Here is a 17,186-nt window from a genome sequence, read left to right on the forward strand (position 1 = left end):
CCTTGATCAGGGAATTAAAATCTCACATGCCTCATGGCCCAAAAAAAAAAAAAAAAAAAAACACCAAAACATAAAACAGAAGCAATATTGTACCAAATCCAATAAAGACTTTTTTAAAAAATTATATGACGTGAAGGACTTCCCTGGTTAGGAAGTTCAGTGGCTAGGTTCAGTGGTTAGGATGCTGAGCTCTCACTGCCAATGTTCAGTTCCTGGTCAGGGAACTAAGATCCCACATGCCTCAAAGCACGACCAAAAAATAGATGGAGCTCTGTGTATTTTAAAAAAAAAAAAAAGATCTAATGTGAAAGCTGCCATAGATCTCAAAAACATGGCCAGTGTAATTTTTTTAATATTTATTTGGCTGCAACAGGTCTTAACTGTGGCATGTGAGATCTAGTTCTCTGACCAGGGATCCAACTCGGATCCCCCACATTGGGAGTGCATAGTCTTGCCACTGGACCACCAGGGAAGTCCCATTGGCCAGTTTAATTATTAACCTTCCAATACGTGTAAGAGCTGGGGCTTCCCAGGTGGCGGTAGTGGTAAAGAACCCACCTGCCAGTGCAGGAGATGCAAGAGACAGGTTCTATCCCTGGGTTCAGAAGATCCCCTGGGAAAGAGCATGGCAGACCATTCCAGTATTCTTGCCTGGAGAAAATCCCATAGACGAAGGAGCCTGGCGGGCTACAGTCCTTGGGGTCGCACAGAGTCAGACACCACTGGGCATGCGGTACTTGTAAGAATTACAGACCATGCTCTGAGCTCTGTGTTAGCGCTCACAAGCACTGCCTGCTCTGCTGATGAACATGCGTGTTGTTGGATTTTTGTATTCAAATTCAGTTATATTTCAAAGTCATCGGCGTGGCTATCGACGTGCCTGTCTGGGTGCTGAAGCCAAACGTGGACCTGAAGATCTGCATGTACGATCGGCTGTACCAGGACTCGATCCTCGTCCACACACGGTGAGCCCTGGCTGGGTGAGATCTGAGACTTCAAGGTGGGGGTCTCCAGGGGTTTCCCTGAGAGCCCACTGGAACCCCAGGGCTGTCATAGGATGGAAGCCCGAGGGTCAGCGTCAGACAGAGGCTAACAGGTGCTGGGCTGCTGGCCTTGAAAACGGAAGAGGGGCCATGAACCAAGGGACATGGTGTCTCCAGAAACCGGAAAAGCCAGGAGAGCGTTCTCTGTGGAGCCTCCGGGGGAAACAGCCCTGCCTGCAGCTGGGTTTCAGCCGTGGGACACGGTGTCTGGACCTGACTTCCAGGACCATGAGGATAAATTGGTGTCATCACCCCTGCTGTGGGGGGTCTGCACCCTGCACGCCAGGTCAGGCCCCTAGCAGGCACAGACGGGAGAGGGGGCTGGTCCTCTGAAGGAACATGGGTGGAGTTCTGAGAAAAGAAGCATGTTTCATGCACAGAGCTTTGCAAGGGTGTCCAGACACCATGGTTGTCATTTCTTTTTTACTCTCCTTATTTTTTTTTTAACTGAAGTTCAATTAAGTGGAAAAAAGAGGCAAACCCAACAGTTAGAGCTTGGTGGATCTTCACTAAACAAATATACCGGTGTACTTGGCCGGCTGCTGCACCCAGGGTCCTGCCTCTCTCCGGAGGTGGGGGCAATGTCAACCTGGGTGCAATTGGGCTGGTACCTGCCAGCTGCTGGGTCCCCAGATGTCAGTGCTGCAAACATCGGGGGACCTGCTTTTCCCAGGGGCTGGAGTCTCAGAGCAGGGTTCAGACGGATTGTTCGGGAAACCAGGGTTTAATGGGGTCTGGTCAGTTTACCTTGATGCAAAGTGTGTCCACCCCTGGGGTGGGTGGGGGGACACGGAGCACAGGAGCTGTGCTTTCTCAGCCTGTCCCCTGAGGCACACACTCGACCTCTTAGGTTTGTTGAATGATTTTAGAATTCAATGTTATTACCAGTTTTATGGGTACAGGGGTAGCAAGGGAGTGAGTTCACAAAGACCCTAGTTGTAGTTGCCTGAGGGGAGCCCAGCCACAGCAGAAACCAGGGTGGGAGGGCCCAGTCTGAACACCTTGCATGGTAGGGGACATCCAGTGCTGGGTGACACTGGGGCCAGAGGTCAAAGTTGAGAGAAGAGAGACCTTCCTTTGTGATCTCAGGAGCCCACGGGTCACTCAGGATCCCGATCGGCCCTGGGTTCCCCATGCAGAGGTACTGTGAGAATCATCCCAGGCAGTTAAGGAGACACCGGGAGGCCTGAGAGGCTCTGGACCATGGCCCGGGATCCCTGATGGCCTGGGGGTGGTCTCCTCAACAGGCCTGGGGCAGCTCACCCACCACCTCTCTTTCTGGAGACTGGAGAGCAGGTGGGGAGGGGGTGTCCTGACTGGGCTGTGGCCTGGGGGCTGGCTAGGATGGGACAACCCACGTGGTTGACTGGGAGCACACCTGGCTTTCTCCGGCTGGTCCTGAGTTGAAAGCAAGGACAAAAGTTGGGGAAGTTGCCTTCACTGACCAAGGCCTGGCCACCTGGGGCCTCCCGAGAGTCCTGCAAGAGAGCCTGTGCCTGAGCGGGGAAGGGCAGAACTCTAGGAGGAACAGGGTCCCCTCTCCTGACCCCCGGCCTGTGAGGCGCTTCCCAGAAAACACTCAGGTTCTGAGAACCGACTGGGGTAACTTTCAGTTGTGATGTTTTTATTTGTAAGGATTCCTCAGCCAATATCATTTCAGGAAAACCTGCCCCTGTGAGCAGGGCTCTGTAGCCACTCCGACAGTGGGGGTGGTGGGTGGGGGCTGTGCCCAGCAGGGCTGTGCCTGGAGGGGGTGTGCCGGGCCCTGTGGGGTAAGGACTGAGCTCAAGTCGCTGTCCCACCCTCCCTTGGATGCTGCAGGTCGAAGGCCGCCTTGCGCCTAAAGTTTGAGGTGTGCAAGGAGCTGCGGGGCCACATGGAGCTCCTGCCTGAGACTGGCTACATCCAGGCACTGTCGTCCTACTCAGTGCAGCTCAAGTTCTTGCCCAGGTGATGGGCCCAGCGGGGGTCCACTCCTCCTGGGTGGAGGGGGTCCTGAGTCACAGCAGGAAGCCAGCCCCAGGCTCCTGTATTTCTGACCTTGTGTGCACCCTTTCAGTTGAGCCTTTTGTCATTTCTCAAATATAAAGAAGAAAAGAACATTCAAGTGCCCCGTGTCTCTTGCAGACACTCCCTCCCAGAAGATGCAGGGAAGTATTTTGACAAGGAGACCAGGGTTCTGGAGGCCCCGATGACTATCTGGGTGGCTGACCAGGTCTGTGTGGGGCTCATCTGGATGCCGGGCACCCTGGGGGAGCAGAGCTGTTCTGGCCTGGTTCTTGGAGCCCATCCTCACTGGCCCCCGGTCTTGCCCGAACAGCCCCTGCACAGGGGAGACAAAGGGAGGGGCTTGTGCATCAGAGAGGCCCCAGTGCTGTCCTGGGTGGGCGGGGCTGTCCCTGGGGCACCCAGACTCTCACGTTCATACAGTCCAGACCCAGGTGTCCAGGGTGTGCACATCCTCGGTACCATGTCATCATGTGAGCTCACAATGCAGCGACATGCAGATGCACTGATGCACATGTGTGTGCACATGTACCCTCCTGCCCCCTGCCCACCTGTGCTGCCTATGCCATGCTGAGGCCAACAGGAAGCAGGTGTGTCCGTGATAGGTGCAGAGTCAGCCGCCAGCTCACAGCAGGACTGGTGCTCTTCTCAGTTTTGGAGACACTTCCCTAACTGACCACAATGACCGAATGGCCCTGCCCTCTGCACTTCAGATCAAACCCTTGGGGTTTACCGTCCATGCTGTAGTCACCACCTCGGACCTGGAGCTCAGCCCCGCAGGGCTGGACTTTGGCTACTGTACCATCTACGAGGCCATCAGGACCCAAATCAGCCTCTGCAATCATTCCCTCCTGCCCCAGGAGTTTGGGTTCGTCGGACTCCCCAAGGTGCCTCGCTCATGTGGTCAGAGTGGGAGGTACTGGGCAGTGAGGGACGAGGGGCTGCTACCCTGAGTCCTGGTGCCTGGCCAGGCCTCACCCACCTGCAGACTCCACGCTCACTCCCAGGCACCTCAGCTGGGGTCTCTGACTGTCCCCACCTCACCCTGCCCCTCTCAAGCTCTCTCCACCTGCTGCACGCACAGCACCCAGAGTTCTCTCCCCTACCCCCCTTCCTGAGACTCTGGTCTGCCTGGCCCTGCAGGGCAGCCAAGAGAGGCCCAGGCCTGGCTTCCCTCAGTCCTCCGGGCTGCCCCACCAGAGACCCATTGTCTACCCCCATGTATGCAGACACATTCACATACTCACCTATGCTCACATGCATGCACACACATTCATATAATCACATACACCTGTGCTCACATGCATGCACACACTCATACACACATTCATACACCTGTACTCACATGCCTGTACTCAAATGCATGCACACAAACTCATGTACTCACATACACCTGTGCTCACATGCATGTATGCACATACACCTCTGCTCACAGGCACACTCACATACACCTGTGCTCACATGCATGTATGCACTCATACACGCATACATGTGTGCTCACATGCACACACTCATACACTCACACCTGTGTTGACATACGTGTACAGACAATACACACCCTCATACACCTGTGCTCGCATGCATGCATACACACATACACAGACACAGCTGTGCTCACATGAATACACACATTCACATACATACCTGTGTTCACATGCGTGCAGACACACACACACCACCCTTTCACATGCACTCACTTATACACATGATCACATACACAGAGACAGACTCACACCCGTGTAACACATTTACATACATGTCACCAGACACACATTCGTTTGTGCTCTGCCACACGCCTGTCCATGTTGCTCCCATGGCACTCCCCAACAGGTCACCTCATTTTTGCTTTCCTATCCATGATCTTCCTCTTGCCAGTTTGTGAACATCCAGCCCAACGACGGGTTTGGGACAATCCTGCCGCTGGAAACGCTACAGCTCGATGTGATCTTTCAGCCCACCAAGGCCAAGGAGTACAACTTCGAGCTCATCTGCAAGTCAGAGATTAACCGGTGAGCCTGACAGGAGGGGCACGTGCAGGGCCCGGGCAGCCAGCTGAGAATGGCAGCCCCTGGCTAGCCAGGCTGACTGCAGGGCTGGGCGGCAGTGCCAATCTCAGAAAGCTCCGACCTAGGTCCGCACACCTGGATCCAGGCCTACCTTGCAGGCATGTGAGATGTGCACATGTGTGCATGCACCTGTGAGCGTGCGTGAGTGTGCAGAGCATCCCCTGGGCACAAGCCCCACCCGCCCTCATGTACTGTGTGATGGGCTGGTCCCCGGCCTCCGTGTCCACCCTGAGAACTGGGGCTGAGAAGGCAGGGGGCAAGGGGAAATGGACTGGATGACAGGGTCTGGCGCGAGGGCCAGCTCTCGCTGATTCTCAGTCACCTCCTGGTGCCAGGCCAACCCCTCGTGGAGCCGGCCCACCTGCCCCCTCCTTCCCTTCCTCTCCTGTCTGCTCTTTGGTCCTGGCTGGGGGGCTGGCAGCCCTGGGGCGTGGGGTGGAGGGAGGGTTAGCACCCTCCGGCCAGGTGGGTGGGTGAGGGGAAGCTGGAAGGGGTCTACAGGTGGTGATTTTAAGGAGCCAGTGCAGAGCGAAAACCCCTGGAGGAGACCCAGGCACAGGCTCTGCGCAGCTGCGGCCCCCACCACCCTCCCTTCCCCTCGGCTCTAGTGACCCACCCTGGGCTGGGCCCCTCCTGGGCTTGTTCACAACTCTTTCAGCCTCTGGAAAATAGCCCCATGAGAAAGGCGCGTTGCAAAGTAATCTCAATGCCCAGAATGGGCTCCAGCCTATGGCAGAAGCTCCTTAGATGTCTGTCGATTGAATGAGCATTTAATTTTCTTCAAGAACTATCTACAAATAAATTGAAATTTCCAAAAGCTTATCCAAGAGCCACCTTGGAAATGCTAGCAGTGGTAAAACTGTGAGGCCTCAGGGAATAAAGCAGTATTCGGTAGTCCAGAGAGACCCAGTGACACACACCCCCCCACCCCACTGCCCCCCACAGAGCATGGCTGCCCATGGGCTCCCAGACCTGAGAGCTGGGTCCGTGCCCAGCACCGCCGCCTGAGCACCAGCCACAAGCATGACCCCGTCCTGACTACTTACCTCCAGTCTCACAGCTAAGTCGTCAGTAAGGCCTGTTGGCTCTACCTTGAAGACTGAGCTGAATCGCCCCACCCCCCACCTGGATGCCAGGGCTCCAAAGCCCACGTTCTGCCTCCCCTCCCCCACGGTCCCCGCCACGGCCCCCACCCCCTGGAGACGTGTCCGTGCAGCCCACCTGCGAAGGACACTGAGTTTGGCACAGATCCCCAGCAGGTTTCTGTGTGAGCCCAAGTTCTCATCACCCATGGCTTAGTGTCTAGGAGGGGCGTTGCCAGGTCACAGCGTCAGTTTCTTTTCAATTTTATGTTCTCCCCCATAACGTCTGGGTGTCGGCTGCTGCACCCCTTCCAGCTGTGGGTAATGTCAGGTTTCCTTGTCTGCTGGATGGAGAGGCATCCTGAGAGGTGTGTGACAGTGTCTTACTAACTCGTGTTTCCAACAACTGAGAGCTTGGAGCTTATTTGCCATCCATGTATCTTTTTAGTGAAAAGGATTTTCCGGTCTTTTGTCTATTTTTTAAAATCGGGGTTTTTATGGAGTTTTGAGTGTTATTTATATACTCTGATAGAAGTTTCTTGTCAGATTTGCAAAAAATTTCCCCAGTCTCTGGCCTGTTTCAATCTCTTCGCACTGTCTTCTCGTAAAGCAAAATTTTTTGAGTAACTGAGACAGAAGTACAGCAAGGCTGTATATTTTCACCCTGTTTATTTAACTTATATGCAGAGTTCAGTTGAGTTTGTCTGTTGCCCCTTCTCCTCCTGTCTTCAGTCTTTCCCAACATCAGGCTCTTTTCCAGTGAGTCAGTTCTTCGCATCAGGTGCCCAAAGTATTGGAACTTCAGCTTCAGCATCAGTCCATCCAATGAATATTCAGGACTGATTTCCTTTAGGATTGACTGGTTTGATCTCATACATCATGCAAAATGCTGGACTGGATGAAGCACAAGCTGGAATCAAGATTGCCTGGATATGCAGATGACACCACCCTTATGGCAGAAAGCGAAAAGGAACTAAAGAGCCTCTTGATGAAGGTGAAAGAGCAGAGTGAAAAAGCTGGCTTAAAGCTCAACATTCAAAACACAAAGATGATGGCATCCAGTCCCATCACTTCATGGCAAATAGATGCAAAAACAATGGAAACACTGGCAGATTTTATCTTCTTGGGCTCCAAAATCACTGAAGATGATGACTGCAGCCACACAATTAAAAGACGCTTGCTTCTTGGAAGAGAAGCTATGACAAACATAGACAACATATTAAAAAGTAGAGACATTACTTTGCCGACAAAAGTCCATATAGTCAAAGCTATGGCTTTTCCAGTAGCCATGTGAGAGCTGGATGTAAAGAAGGCTGAATGCCAAAGAATTGATGCTTTTGAGCTGTGGTGTTGGAAAAGACTCTTGAGAGTCCCTTGGACTGCAAGGAGATAAAACCAGTCAATCCCAAAGAAAATCAGTCCTGAATATTCATTGGAAAGACTGATGCTGAAGCTAAAGCTCCAATATTTTGGCCACCTGATGTGAAGAGCCAACTCACTGGAAAAGACCTTGATGCTGGAAAAAACTGAGGGAAAGAGGAGAAGGGGGCAACAGAGGATGAGAGGGTTGGATGGCATCACTGACTCAATGAAAATGAGTTTGAGCAGACTCCGGGAAATGATAAAGGACAGGGAAGCCTGGCATGCTGCAGTCCATGGGGTTGTAAAGAGTTGGACATGACTGACTGACTGAACAACAAGTCCTCTTTATCAACTTTTTGTTTTTGGATCTTGAGTTTGGTATCATATCTAAGAATTTTTTTCCCTAACCTAAAGTCACAAAGGTTTCTTCTAAAAATTTTACAAATTTACATCCTACTTGTGCATTTATGTTTTACTTTGATGAATCATTGCATCAGGTGTGAGATACAGCATGAAGCTGAAGGGCTTCCAGTCACTCCAGCGGCATCACTTAAGACAGTAGCAGAGGGCAGAGCCCACCCCCTCACACTGGGGACACTCAGCACAGCCTTTACACCTGAAAGTCTATTTACCTGAAAAAACCTTTTCTTTCCTGAGTACCTAATACTAACACATTAGCGTATCCACTCTCTTCTGGAATAAAATGTGTCTGTACAAGTCTGATGGCAACCCAGTACTTAAGGGACCTACTTCTTCATAGAAAAATCAAGGGAATTCCAGAAAAACATCTACTTCTGCTTCATTGACTAAAGCCTTTGACTGTGTGGATCACATCAAACTGTGGAAAATTCTTAAAGGGATAAGAAGACCAGACCATCTTACTTGCCTCCTAAGAAACCTGTATGCAAGTCAAGAAGTAACAGAACCAGACATGGAATAATGGACTGGTTCAAAATTAGGAAAGGAGTACATCAAGGCTGTATATTGCCACCCTGCTCATGCAGAGTACATCATTCAAAATGCCAGGCTGGATGAAGCTCAAGCTGGAATCAAGATTGCCAGGAGAAATATCAGTAATCTCAGATATCCAGATGACACCACCCTAATGTTAGAAAACAAAGAGAGACTAAAGAGCCTCTTGATGAAAGTGAAAGAGGAGCATGAAAAAGCTGGCTTGAAATTCAGCATTCAAAACACTAAGATCATGGCATTCAGTCCCATCACTTCATGGCAAATAGAGGGGGAAAAATGGAAACAGTGACAGATTTCATTTTTCTTGGGCTTCAAAATCATTGTGGATAGTGATTGCAGCCATGAAATTAAAAGATGTTTGCTCCTTGGGAGAAAAGCTATGACAAACCTAGACAGCCTAGTAAAAAGCAGAAATATCACTTTGTCGACAAAGGTCCCTGTCGTCAAAGCTCTGATTTTTCCAGTGGTCAGGTATGGATATGAGACTTGGAATGTAAAAAAGACTGAGCACTGAAGAATTGATGCTTTTGAACTATGGTGCTGGATAAGACTCTAGAGAGTCCTTTGGATATTAAGGAGGTCAAACTAATCAACCCTAAAGGAAATCAATCCTGAATGTTCATTGGAAGGACTGATGCTGAAGCTGAAGCTCCAATCCTTTGGCCACCTGATGCGAAGAACCGACTCATTGGAAAAGACCCTGATGCTGGGAAAGATTGAAGGCAAGAGGAGAAGGGGCAACAGATGATGAGATGGTTGGATGGCATCATCGACTCAATGGATGTGAGTTTGAGCAAACTCTGGGAGATGGTGAAGGACAAGGAAGCCTGGTCTGCTGCAGTCCTTGGGGCTGTAAAGAGTCAGACATGACTGTGTGACTGAACAACAACTTCTTATCTAAAATCCAGTAATTTTATAAGAACACACTTTGTGTTGGTTGTTATCAATTGATTTTCTCAGGTACATGGTGCTTTTCAAATCTTTTTTTTTTTTTTTTAATTTCAGGAACACTTCCTTGAATTTCCTGGAGAAGGAAATGGCAACCCACTCCAGTATTCTTGCCTGGAGAATCCCATGAACAGAGGAGCCTGGCAGGCTACAGTCCACGGGGTTGCTGAGTCAGGCATGACTGAGCGACTTCACTTTCAGTTCCTTCAATTTTAGTCCTTAAAACATTTGCTTTATTCTTGTCTTTCGGTTTTCCTCCTGGGACCCTCCTGAAATAAATATAATGACTTGTCTTTGCTTTGTTCACTTTTGCCACTTTTTCTTGATCCTTTTCATCATTTTAAAAATATGATTTCTTTATTTATTTGGGTGCACCAGGTCTTGTTGTGGAATCCGGAGTCTCAAACACACCTCAGAGGACACTCAGGACAGTGGAGTATGGTTTATTACGCCAGCAGGTCCAAGGGGAATCAGTTCCCAACAAGTGCCCTGATGTTTCTGAGAGGCCCAGTTTTATTACCCTCCTTCCACCACATGACTGGTTACATGTTAGCAACCTCTTTGTTGTATATGACTGAGTTTTACAACAAGTATGTGCTAGGAGAACAAACAATTAGGTTAAAGTGGGGGGAGACAATGAGTATGGATCAAGGGGGAATATCTACATAGTTAACCTAACAGGACCACAACTATAAACTCTGTTTGCCATCTGTAGGGAAGGAAGTCTCCAGGAGACCTGGTTTTCATTAGCAACAGTTTCCTCACTCCTGGGCAGGCTTCAGGCCCAGGTTACATCCTATCTTTAAGATGCATGACAAGCTTCAAGATGGAGTCTCTCTTGCTTTCCTCACTCTGGCCCAAATATCCTTAGTTGTGGTATGTGGGATCTTCAATCTTCGTTGTGGCACGCACGATCTTTAGTTGCGGCATGTGGGATCCAGCCCCCAGACCAGGGGTGGAACCTGGGCCACCTGCACCTGGGAGCCTGAGGTCTTATCCACTGGACCACCAAGGAAGTCCCTCATCATTTTTTTAGATATTTCCACTCTTATCTCTTCTTCCTCTTAAAGAATTATCTTCCTGGTTTCTTTATTCATGGTTCCCTTCTGAGTTTCTAAATTTCTTTTATTTGTAATTCTTTCCTGAGTCGTTTGTGGGTTTTTTGTTTTGGCCACGCCACACAGTCTGTGGGATCTTAGCCCCCCAAGCAGGGATCCAACTCTTCCGCAGTGGAAGCGCAGAGCCCTGACCACCGGACTGCCAGGGAAGTCCCCTTTCCTAAACTTTAATCCCTCACTTCTGACTTCTTGTGATTCTGATCTGTTTTTTCATATGTTGTATTATTTTCTCAAGTCTGTTAAGCTCACTTTGAATGATCACATTGCAGTTTTCAATTCTCTTATGGGCACATCTCTCTGGCATGTTTTACTATCTATATAAATTTTATTTATTCTGTTCCCTTTTTCTCTTTTAAAACAGCTTTATTTGTGGTTTGATCTGGCTCCTTTCCCACTGCTCATTTTTGCAAATGGTAGCTTCTCCTCAGCTTTGAGAGCCCAGTTCACACTTCCCTCCTTCATGGCTCTGGGGTGCCCTCTTCAGTATGTTGGGGTCAGCGACTTCCTTAGGGCCACCTCCTCTAAGCCCTCCCTTCTGTTTTCAGAGGATCCCAGAACTAGCTTGCTGTACCCTCCACCCACAATAGCGGCTCTTACATTTTTATCATGTTTGCCTCCGGTTTCCCTTTGTTACAGAAATAGATCATCTGCTTGCAGCAAGCGACATGCAGACCCCCTCCCTCCCCAGAGCCTCCCACTGCCAGAATCTGCAGGGTCCTTCTGAATTCTGGGTGTCTGACTTTCACTTCCTATTGGCATATTTATTGTTTGTATGTATTCCTGGGGCTTCCCTGGTGACTTAGACAGTAAAGAATCTGCCTGCATGCAGGAGACCTAAATTTATGTAAATGAAGGGTGACCAGCCAGGTCAGGCTGTCCAGGAAAGGAGTTCCCAGGATGTGGGACTTCAGCACTAACACCAAGGGCGCCTCAGGTGGCTGGGGCGGGGGGAGTGGCAGCGTGACACCCCATCTCAGTCACATGGGTGGTGTCAGAATCCACATAGCAATCTACATCTTGCTTCTGCTTTTCCCTCCAACTCTACGGGAGTACCTGAACCACATGAACACATCTAAGGATGTTCATGGACATGTTAAGTTGGAGGGCTTGTGAACCAGCAAAAGTAATGCTTAGCAGGAAGTTTCTAGCTCCAAATGCATATAAAGAAGAGGATAGAGTGTGCAAAATCAATCATTTAACCTTCTGTTTCAAGAACTGGGAAGAAAGCACAGCAAATTAAACCCAAAGAAAGTAGAAGGAAAGAATGTAATAAAGATAACAACAGTGTAAATCAGTGAAATAAATCAAATATCCAAAAGAGAAAACAATAAAACTAAAAGTCTGTTCTAGAAATTAGTAAATTTATTACTCTTAGCAAGACCAATCAAGGTTTGTTTTGTTTTGTTTTTTAAAGAGAGGGAAAAAAAGCACACAAATTGCTAATCTCAGGTATGAAAGGGGACACATCAAAGATCCTACAAACATCAGAAAAATTTAAAAAAATGTTATGAACAACTTTACACCAGTAAATGTGACAGTTTGGGTATAATGGGCAATTTTCTAAAAAAACAAAAACTTACCAAAACTGACATGGAGAAAAAGGGAAAATCTGAATAGTCTAATAATTGAGAGGGAAATCAAATGCAAAGTTTAAATACTCTTATAGAAACTTTCAGTAGGGATGTCCCTTCATGATCACAACCTTGTCATGGCAACAGGCTTGCGTAACCCAGTGAAGCTGTGAGCCATGCCTTGCAGGGCCACCCAAGACACATCAAAGTGAAGAGTTCTGACAAATGTGGTCCACCAGAGGTGGGAATGGCAAGCCACTCCAGTATTCTTGCCATGAAAACCCCATGAACAGTATGCAAAGGCAAAAAATATGATGCCAGAAGATGAGCCCCCCCACATTCAAAGATGTTCAATATGCTACTGGGGAACAGCAGAGAAACAGCTCCAGAAAGAAAGAAGCAGCTGAGCCAAAGTGGAAATGATGCTCATCTGTGGATGTATCTAGTGGTGAAAGTAAAGTTGGACGCTGTAAATAACAATATTGCATAGGAACCTGGAAAGTTTGGTCCATGAATCAAGGTAAGTTGGATGTGGTCAAGCAGGAGATGGCAAGAATGAACATCAACACCTTAGGAATCAGTGAAATAAAATGGATAGGAATGGACAAATTTAATTCTAAGACCACTATATCTACTACTGTGGGCAAGAATCCCTTAGAAGAAATGGAGTAGCCCTCATAGTCAACAAGAGTCTAAAATACAGTACTTGGGTGTAACCTCAAAAAGGACAGAATGATCTCAGTTCGTTTCCAAAGCAAACCATTCAACATCACAGTAATCCAAGTCTATGCCTCAAACACTGATGCCAAAGAAGTTGACCAGTTCTGTGAAGCCCTACAAGACCTTCTAAAACTAACACACTGAAAAGATGTCCTTTTCATCACAGGAGATTGGAAAAGTAGCAAGTCAAGAGATACCTGGAGCAACGGGCAAGTTTGGCCTTAGAGTACAAAATGAAGCAGGAAAAAGGCTAACAGAATTTTGTCAAGAGAACACACTGGTAATAGGAAGCACCCTTTTCCAACAACACAAGTGACGTCTCTACACATGGATATCATCAGATGGTCAATACCAAAATAAGATTGATTATATTCTTTTCAGCCAAAGATAGAGAAGCTCTATACAATCAGCAAAAACAAGGCCTGGAGCTGACTGTGGCTCAGTCAGTTCAACTCAGTTCAGTCGTGTCTGTCTCTTTTCGACCCTATGGACTGCAGCACTCCAGGCTTCCCTCTCCATCACCAACTCCCAGAGCTTGCTCAAACTCATGTCCATCGAGTCGGTGAGGCCATCCAACCATCTCATCCTCTGTTGTCCCCTTCTCCTCCTGCCTTCAGTCTTTCCCAGCATCAGGGTCTTTTCCAAAATGAGTCAGTTCTTTGCATCACGTGGCCAAAGTATTGGAGATTCAGCTTCAGCATCAGTCCTTCCAAATATTCAGAACTGATTTCCTTTAGGACAGATTGGTTTGATCTCCTTGCAGTCCAAGGGACTCTCAAGACTCTTCATTACAGTTGAAAAGCATCAATTCTTCGGTGCTCAGCTTTCTTTATGGTCCAACTCTCACATCCATACATGACTACTGGAAAAAAACAGCTTTGACTAGCTCAGATCATCAGCTCCTTATTGCAAAATTCAGGCTTAAAAATTGAAAGTAGGGAAAGCCACTAGTCCATTCAGGTATGACCTAAATCAAATCCCTTATGTTTATAGAGTGGAAGTGACAAATAGTTTTCATGGATTAGATCTGGTAGACACCGTGCCTGAAGAACTATGGACAGAGGTTTGTGACACTGCACAGGCGGCAGTGACCAAAACCATCCAAAAGAAAAAGACATGCAAGAAGGCTAAGTGGTTGTCTGAGGAGGCTTTACAGATAGCTGAGAAAATAAGAGAAGCGAAAGGCAAAGTAGAAAGTGAAAGATATACCCAACTGAATGCAGAGTTCCAAAGCATAGCAAGGAGAGATAAGGCCTTCTTAAATGAACAATGCAAAGAAATAGAGAAAAACAATAGAATGGGAAAGACTAGAGATCTCTTCAAGAAAACTGGAGATATCAAGGGCATATTTCTTGCAAGGATGAGCACAACAAGGGACAGAAATGATAAGGACCTAATAGAAGCAGAAGATATTAAGAAGAGGTAGCAAGAATACACAGAAGAATCATACAAAAAAGGCCCTAATGACCTGGATTACCATGATGATGTGGTCACCTAGAGCTGGACACCATGAAGTGTAAAGTCAAGTTGGCTTTAGGAAGCATTACTATAAACAAAGCTGGTGGAGGTGATGGAATTCCAGCTGAGCTATTTCAAATCCTAAGTGATGATGCTGTTAAAGTCCTGCACTCAATATATCAGCAAATTTGGAAAACTCAGCAGTGGCCACCAGACTGAAAAGGTCAGTTTTCACTCCAACCCCAAAGAAGAGCAATGCCGAAGAATGTTCAAACAACCATATCGTTGCAATCATTTCTTATGCTCATAAGGTTATGCCCAAAATCCATCAAGCTAGGCTTCAGCAGTATGTGAATCAAGAAATTCTGGATGTGCAAGCTGAGTTTAGAAAAGGCAAAGGAACCAGAGATCAAATTGCCAGCATTCACTGGATCATAGAGAAAGCAAGGGAATTCCAGGAAAACATCTACTTCTTCTTCATTGACTTTGTGTGGATCACAATAAACTGGAAAATTCTTAAAGACATGGGAATACCAGACTGCCTTACCTGTCTCCTGAGAAACCTGTATGTGGCTCAAGAAGAAACAGAACCAGACGTAGAACAACTGAATGGTTCAAAATTGGGAAAATTGAGTACGTCGAGGGTGTATATTGTCACTCTGCTTATTTAACCTGAATGCAGAATACATCATGCAAAATGCTGGGCTGCAAAACTCAGAAGCTGGAATCAAGATTGCCAGGAGAAATATCAACAATCTCAGATGTCCAGATGATACCACTGTAACGACAGAAAGTGAAGAGGAACTAAAGAGCCTCTTGATGAAAGTGAAAGAGAGTGAAAAAGCTGTCTTGTAACTCAACATTAAAAAAACTAAGATCATGTCATCTGGTCCTATCACGCATGGCAAATAGAAGGGGGGAAGTAGAAGCAGTGACAGATTTTCTTGAGTTCCCAAATCACTGAAGACAGTGACTGCAGCCATGAAATTAAAAGATGCTTGCTTGCTCCTTGGAAGAAAAACTATGACTAACCTAGACAGCATAGTAAAAAGCAGAGACATCATTTTGCCAATTAAGTTCCATATAGTCAAAGCTCTGATATTCCCAGTAGTCATGTGCAGATGTGAGAGCTGGACCATAAAGAATGCTGAGCATTAAAGAATTGATGCTTTTCAACTGTCGTGCTGGGGAAGCCTCTTGAGAGTTCCTTGGACAGCAAAGAGATCAAACCAATCAATCCTAAAGGAAATCTACCCTGAATGTTCATTGGAAGGACTGATACTGAAGCTGAAGCTCCAATTCTTTGGCCACCCGACTCACTGGAAAAGACCCTGATGCTGGGAAAGATTGAAGGCAAAAGGAGAAGGGGGCGGGAGAGGATAGTTACATAGCATTACTGACTCAATGTACAGGAATTTGAGCAAACTCCAGGAGATAGTGGAGGACAGAGGAGCTTGGCGTGCTGCAGTCCATGGGGTCACAAAGCGTCAGACATGACTTAGCAACTGAACAACAACAAACAACTAAGGATATAATGTTCAACGTGCTAAATATAATTAACACTGCTTGTATGTTATACAGGAAAGGTAAAAAAGTAAATCCTAAGTATTCTCATCACAAAGGAAAAAATAATTATTTCTTTAATTTTGTATCTATGTGACATGATGGATTTTCACTAAACTTGCTGTGAATATCATTTCACAGTATATATGTCAAATCATTTTGCTGTACACCTCAAACTAATGCAGAGCTGTATGTCAATTACATCTCAGTAAATCTGGAAGAAAACAAAATAAATAGGCAAAAAATGTAAACATGTGACAAAAAGGAAACAAAAATTGGCAATAAATATATTTTAAATGAAAAAATTAAAACAAAGCTTAAGAGCTTCCCACAATGAAAATTGCAGGTGATTTCACTAATGAGTTCTTCCAAACATTTAAAGAAAAAATGATGCCAATCTTAAACAGATCTAGAGAACAGGAGAAGCAGGGAAACCTCACTACCCTTGGCCCATTGATGCTGCTGCCGATGGGGGTAGTTTTGATGATGATGGTGATGATGATATGATGGTGATGGTGGTGATGATGATGGTGGTGGTGGTGATGGTGATGATGGTGGAGATGGTGATGATGATGGTGGTGAAAGTGATGGTGGTGATGGTGATAATGACATTCTGGAGGTTGAGCACATGCCCAGAGCAGGGCTGAGGCTCCCTGGAGCCTGGCCCTGGTATCTGGCACCAGCCACCTACGTAATCAGATAAAGGAATATGGAACCAGGTGGGGAGGCCAGATACATTGCATGTCTGCCTCTGAAGTCAGAAGAACATTCCCACAAGTTGATGGGCTTGTCTCACCTCAGTGGTTTGGTTGGGGAGAGAGGCATGTAAAGCACACTCAGAGATAAGCACACATTCTCAACATATGTGGTGGTGCTGAGTGGCAGGACCTTTTGTGTCTCCAGTGAACTCAATGCCTCCAGGTCACAGGGCAACAGCCTCTAGCTAAGCCTGGGTGATTGGACCTGATAGTCTTTTTTTTTTTGTAATATTTCTTTATTTATTTGGCTGCGCTGGGTCTTAATTGTGGCAGGTGGGACCTTTAGTTGTAGCATGAAGGATCTCATTCCCCAACCAAGTATTGAACCTGGGCCCCTTGCATGGGGAGTGCAAAGTCTTAGTCCCAGAGCCACAAGGGAATTCCCCGGACAGCCTTTTCTCAAAGGAAAGTGGAGCAGAACATGAGAGAACCGCAAGGGAGATCTTCAGAGGGACAAGTGAGAATGTAAAGGACGGGGTTGCAGGGTTGACAGACTCGAAGCACGCCCCCGGAGCTAT

At 47.2% G+C, this 17,186-nt stretch overlaps 1 protein-coding gene across 11 annotated transcripts in view; it reads left to right on the forward strand.

The window, feature by feature from the left end:
• Nucleotides 1-17,186, forward strand: part of CFAP74 (cilia and flagella associated protein 74) — an 86,131-nt gene that overhangs the window by 60,223 nt on the left and 8,722 nt on the right. For 10 of the 11 annotated variants that reach the window (XR_011247728.1, XR_011247727.1, XR_011247729.1 and 7 more), the window contains 5 exons: nucleotides 844-965; nucleotides 2,865-2,993; nucleotides 3,171-3,258; nucleotides 3,764-3,937; nucleotides 4,926-5,059. Coding sequence is in view for 8 of the 11 variants with exons in the window: in XM_069545819.1 (XP_069401920.1) it covers nucleotides 844-965; nucleotides 2,865-2,993; nucleotides 3,171-3,258; nucleotides 3,764-3,937; nucleotides 4,926-5,059 (647 nt within the window). In the remaining 3 variants the exon portion in view is untranslated. The remainder of the gene's footprint in view (nucleotides 1-843; nucleotides 966-2,864; nucleotides 2,994-3,170; nucleotides 3,259-3,763; nucleotides 3,938-4,925; nucleotides 5,060-17,186) is intronic. The other variant, XM_069545822.1, reaches the window with a different exon arrangement.

This window comes from Ovis canadensis, chromosome 12 (genome assembly GCF_042477335.2).
Source record: "Ovis canadensis isolate MfBH-ARS-UI-01 breed Bighorn chromosome 12, ARS-UI_OviCan_v2, whole genome shotgun sequence".
Lineage (NCBI taxonomy): Eukaryota > Metazoa > Chordata > Mammalia > Artiodactyla > Bovidae > Ovis > Ovis canadensis.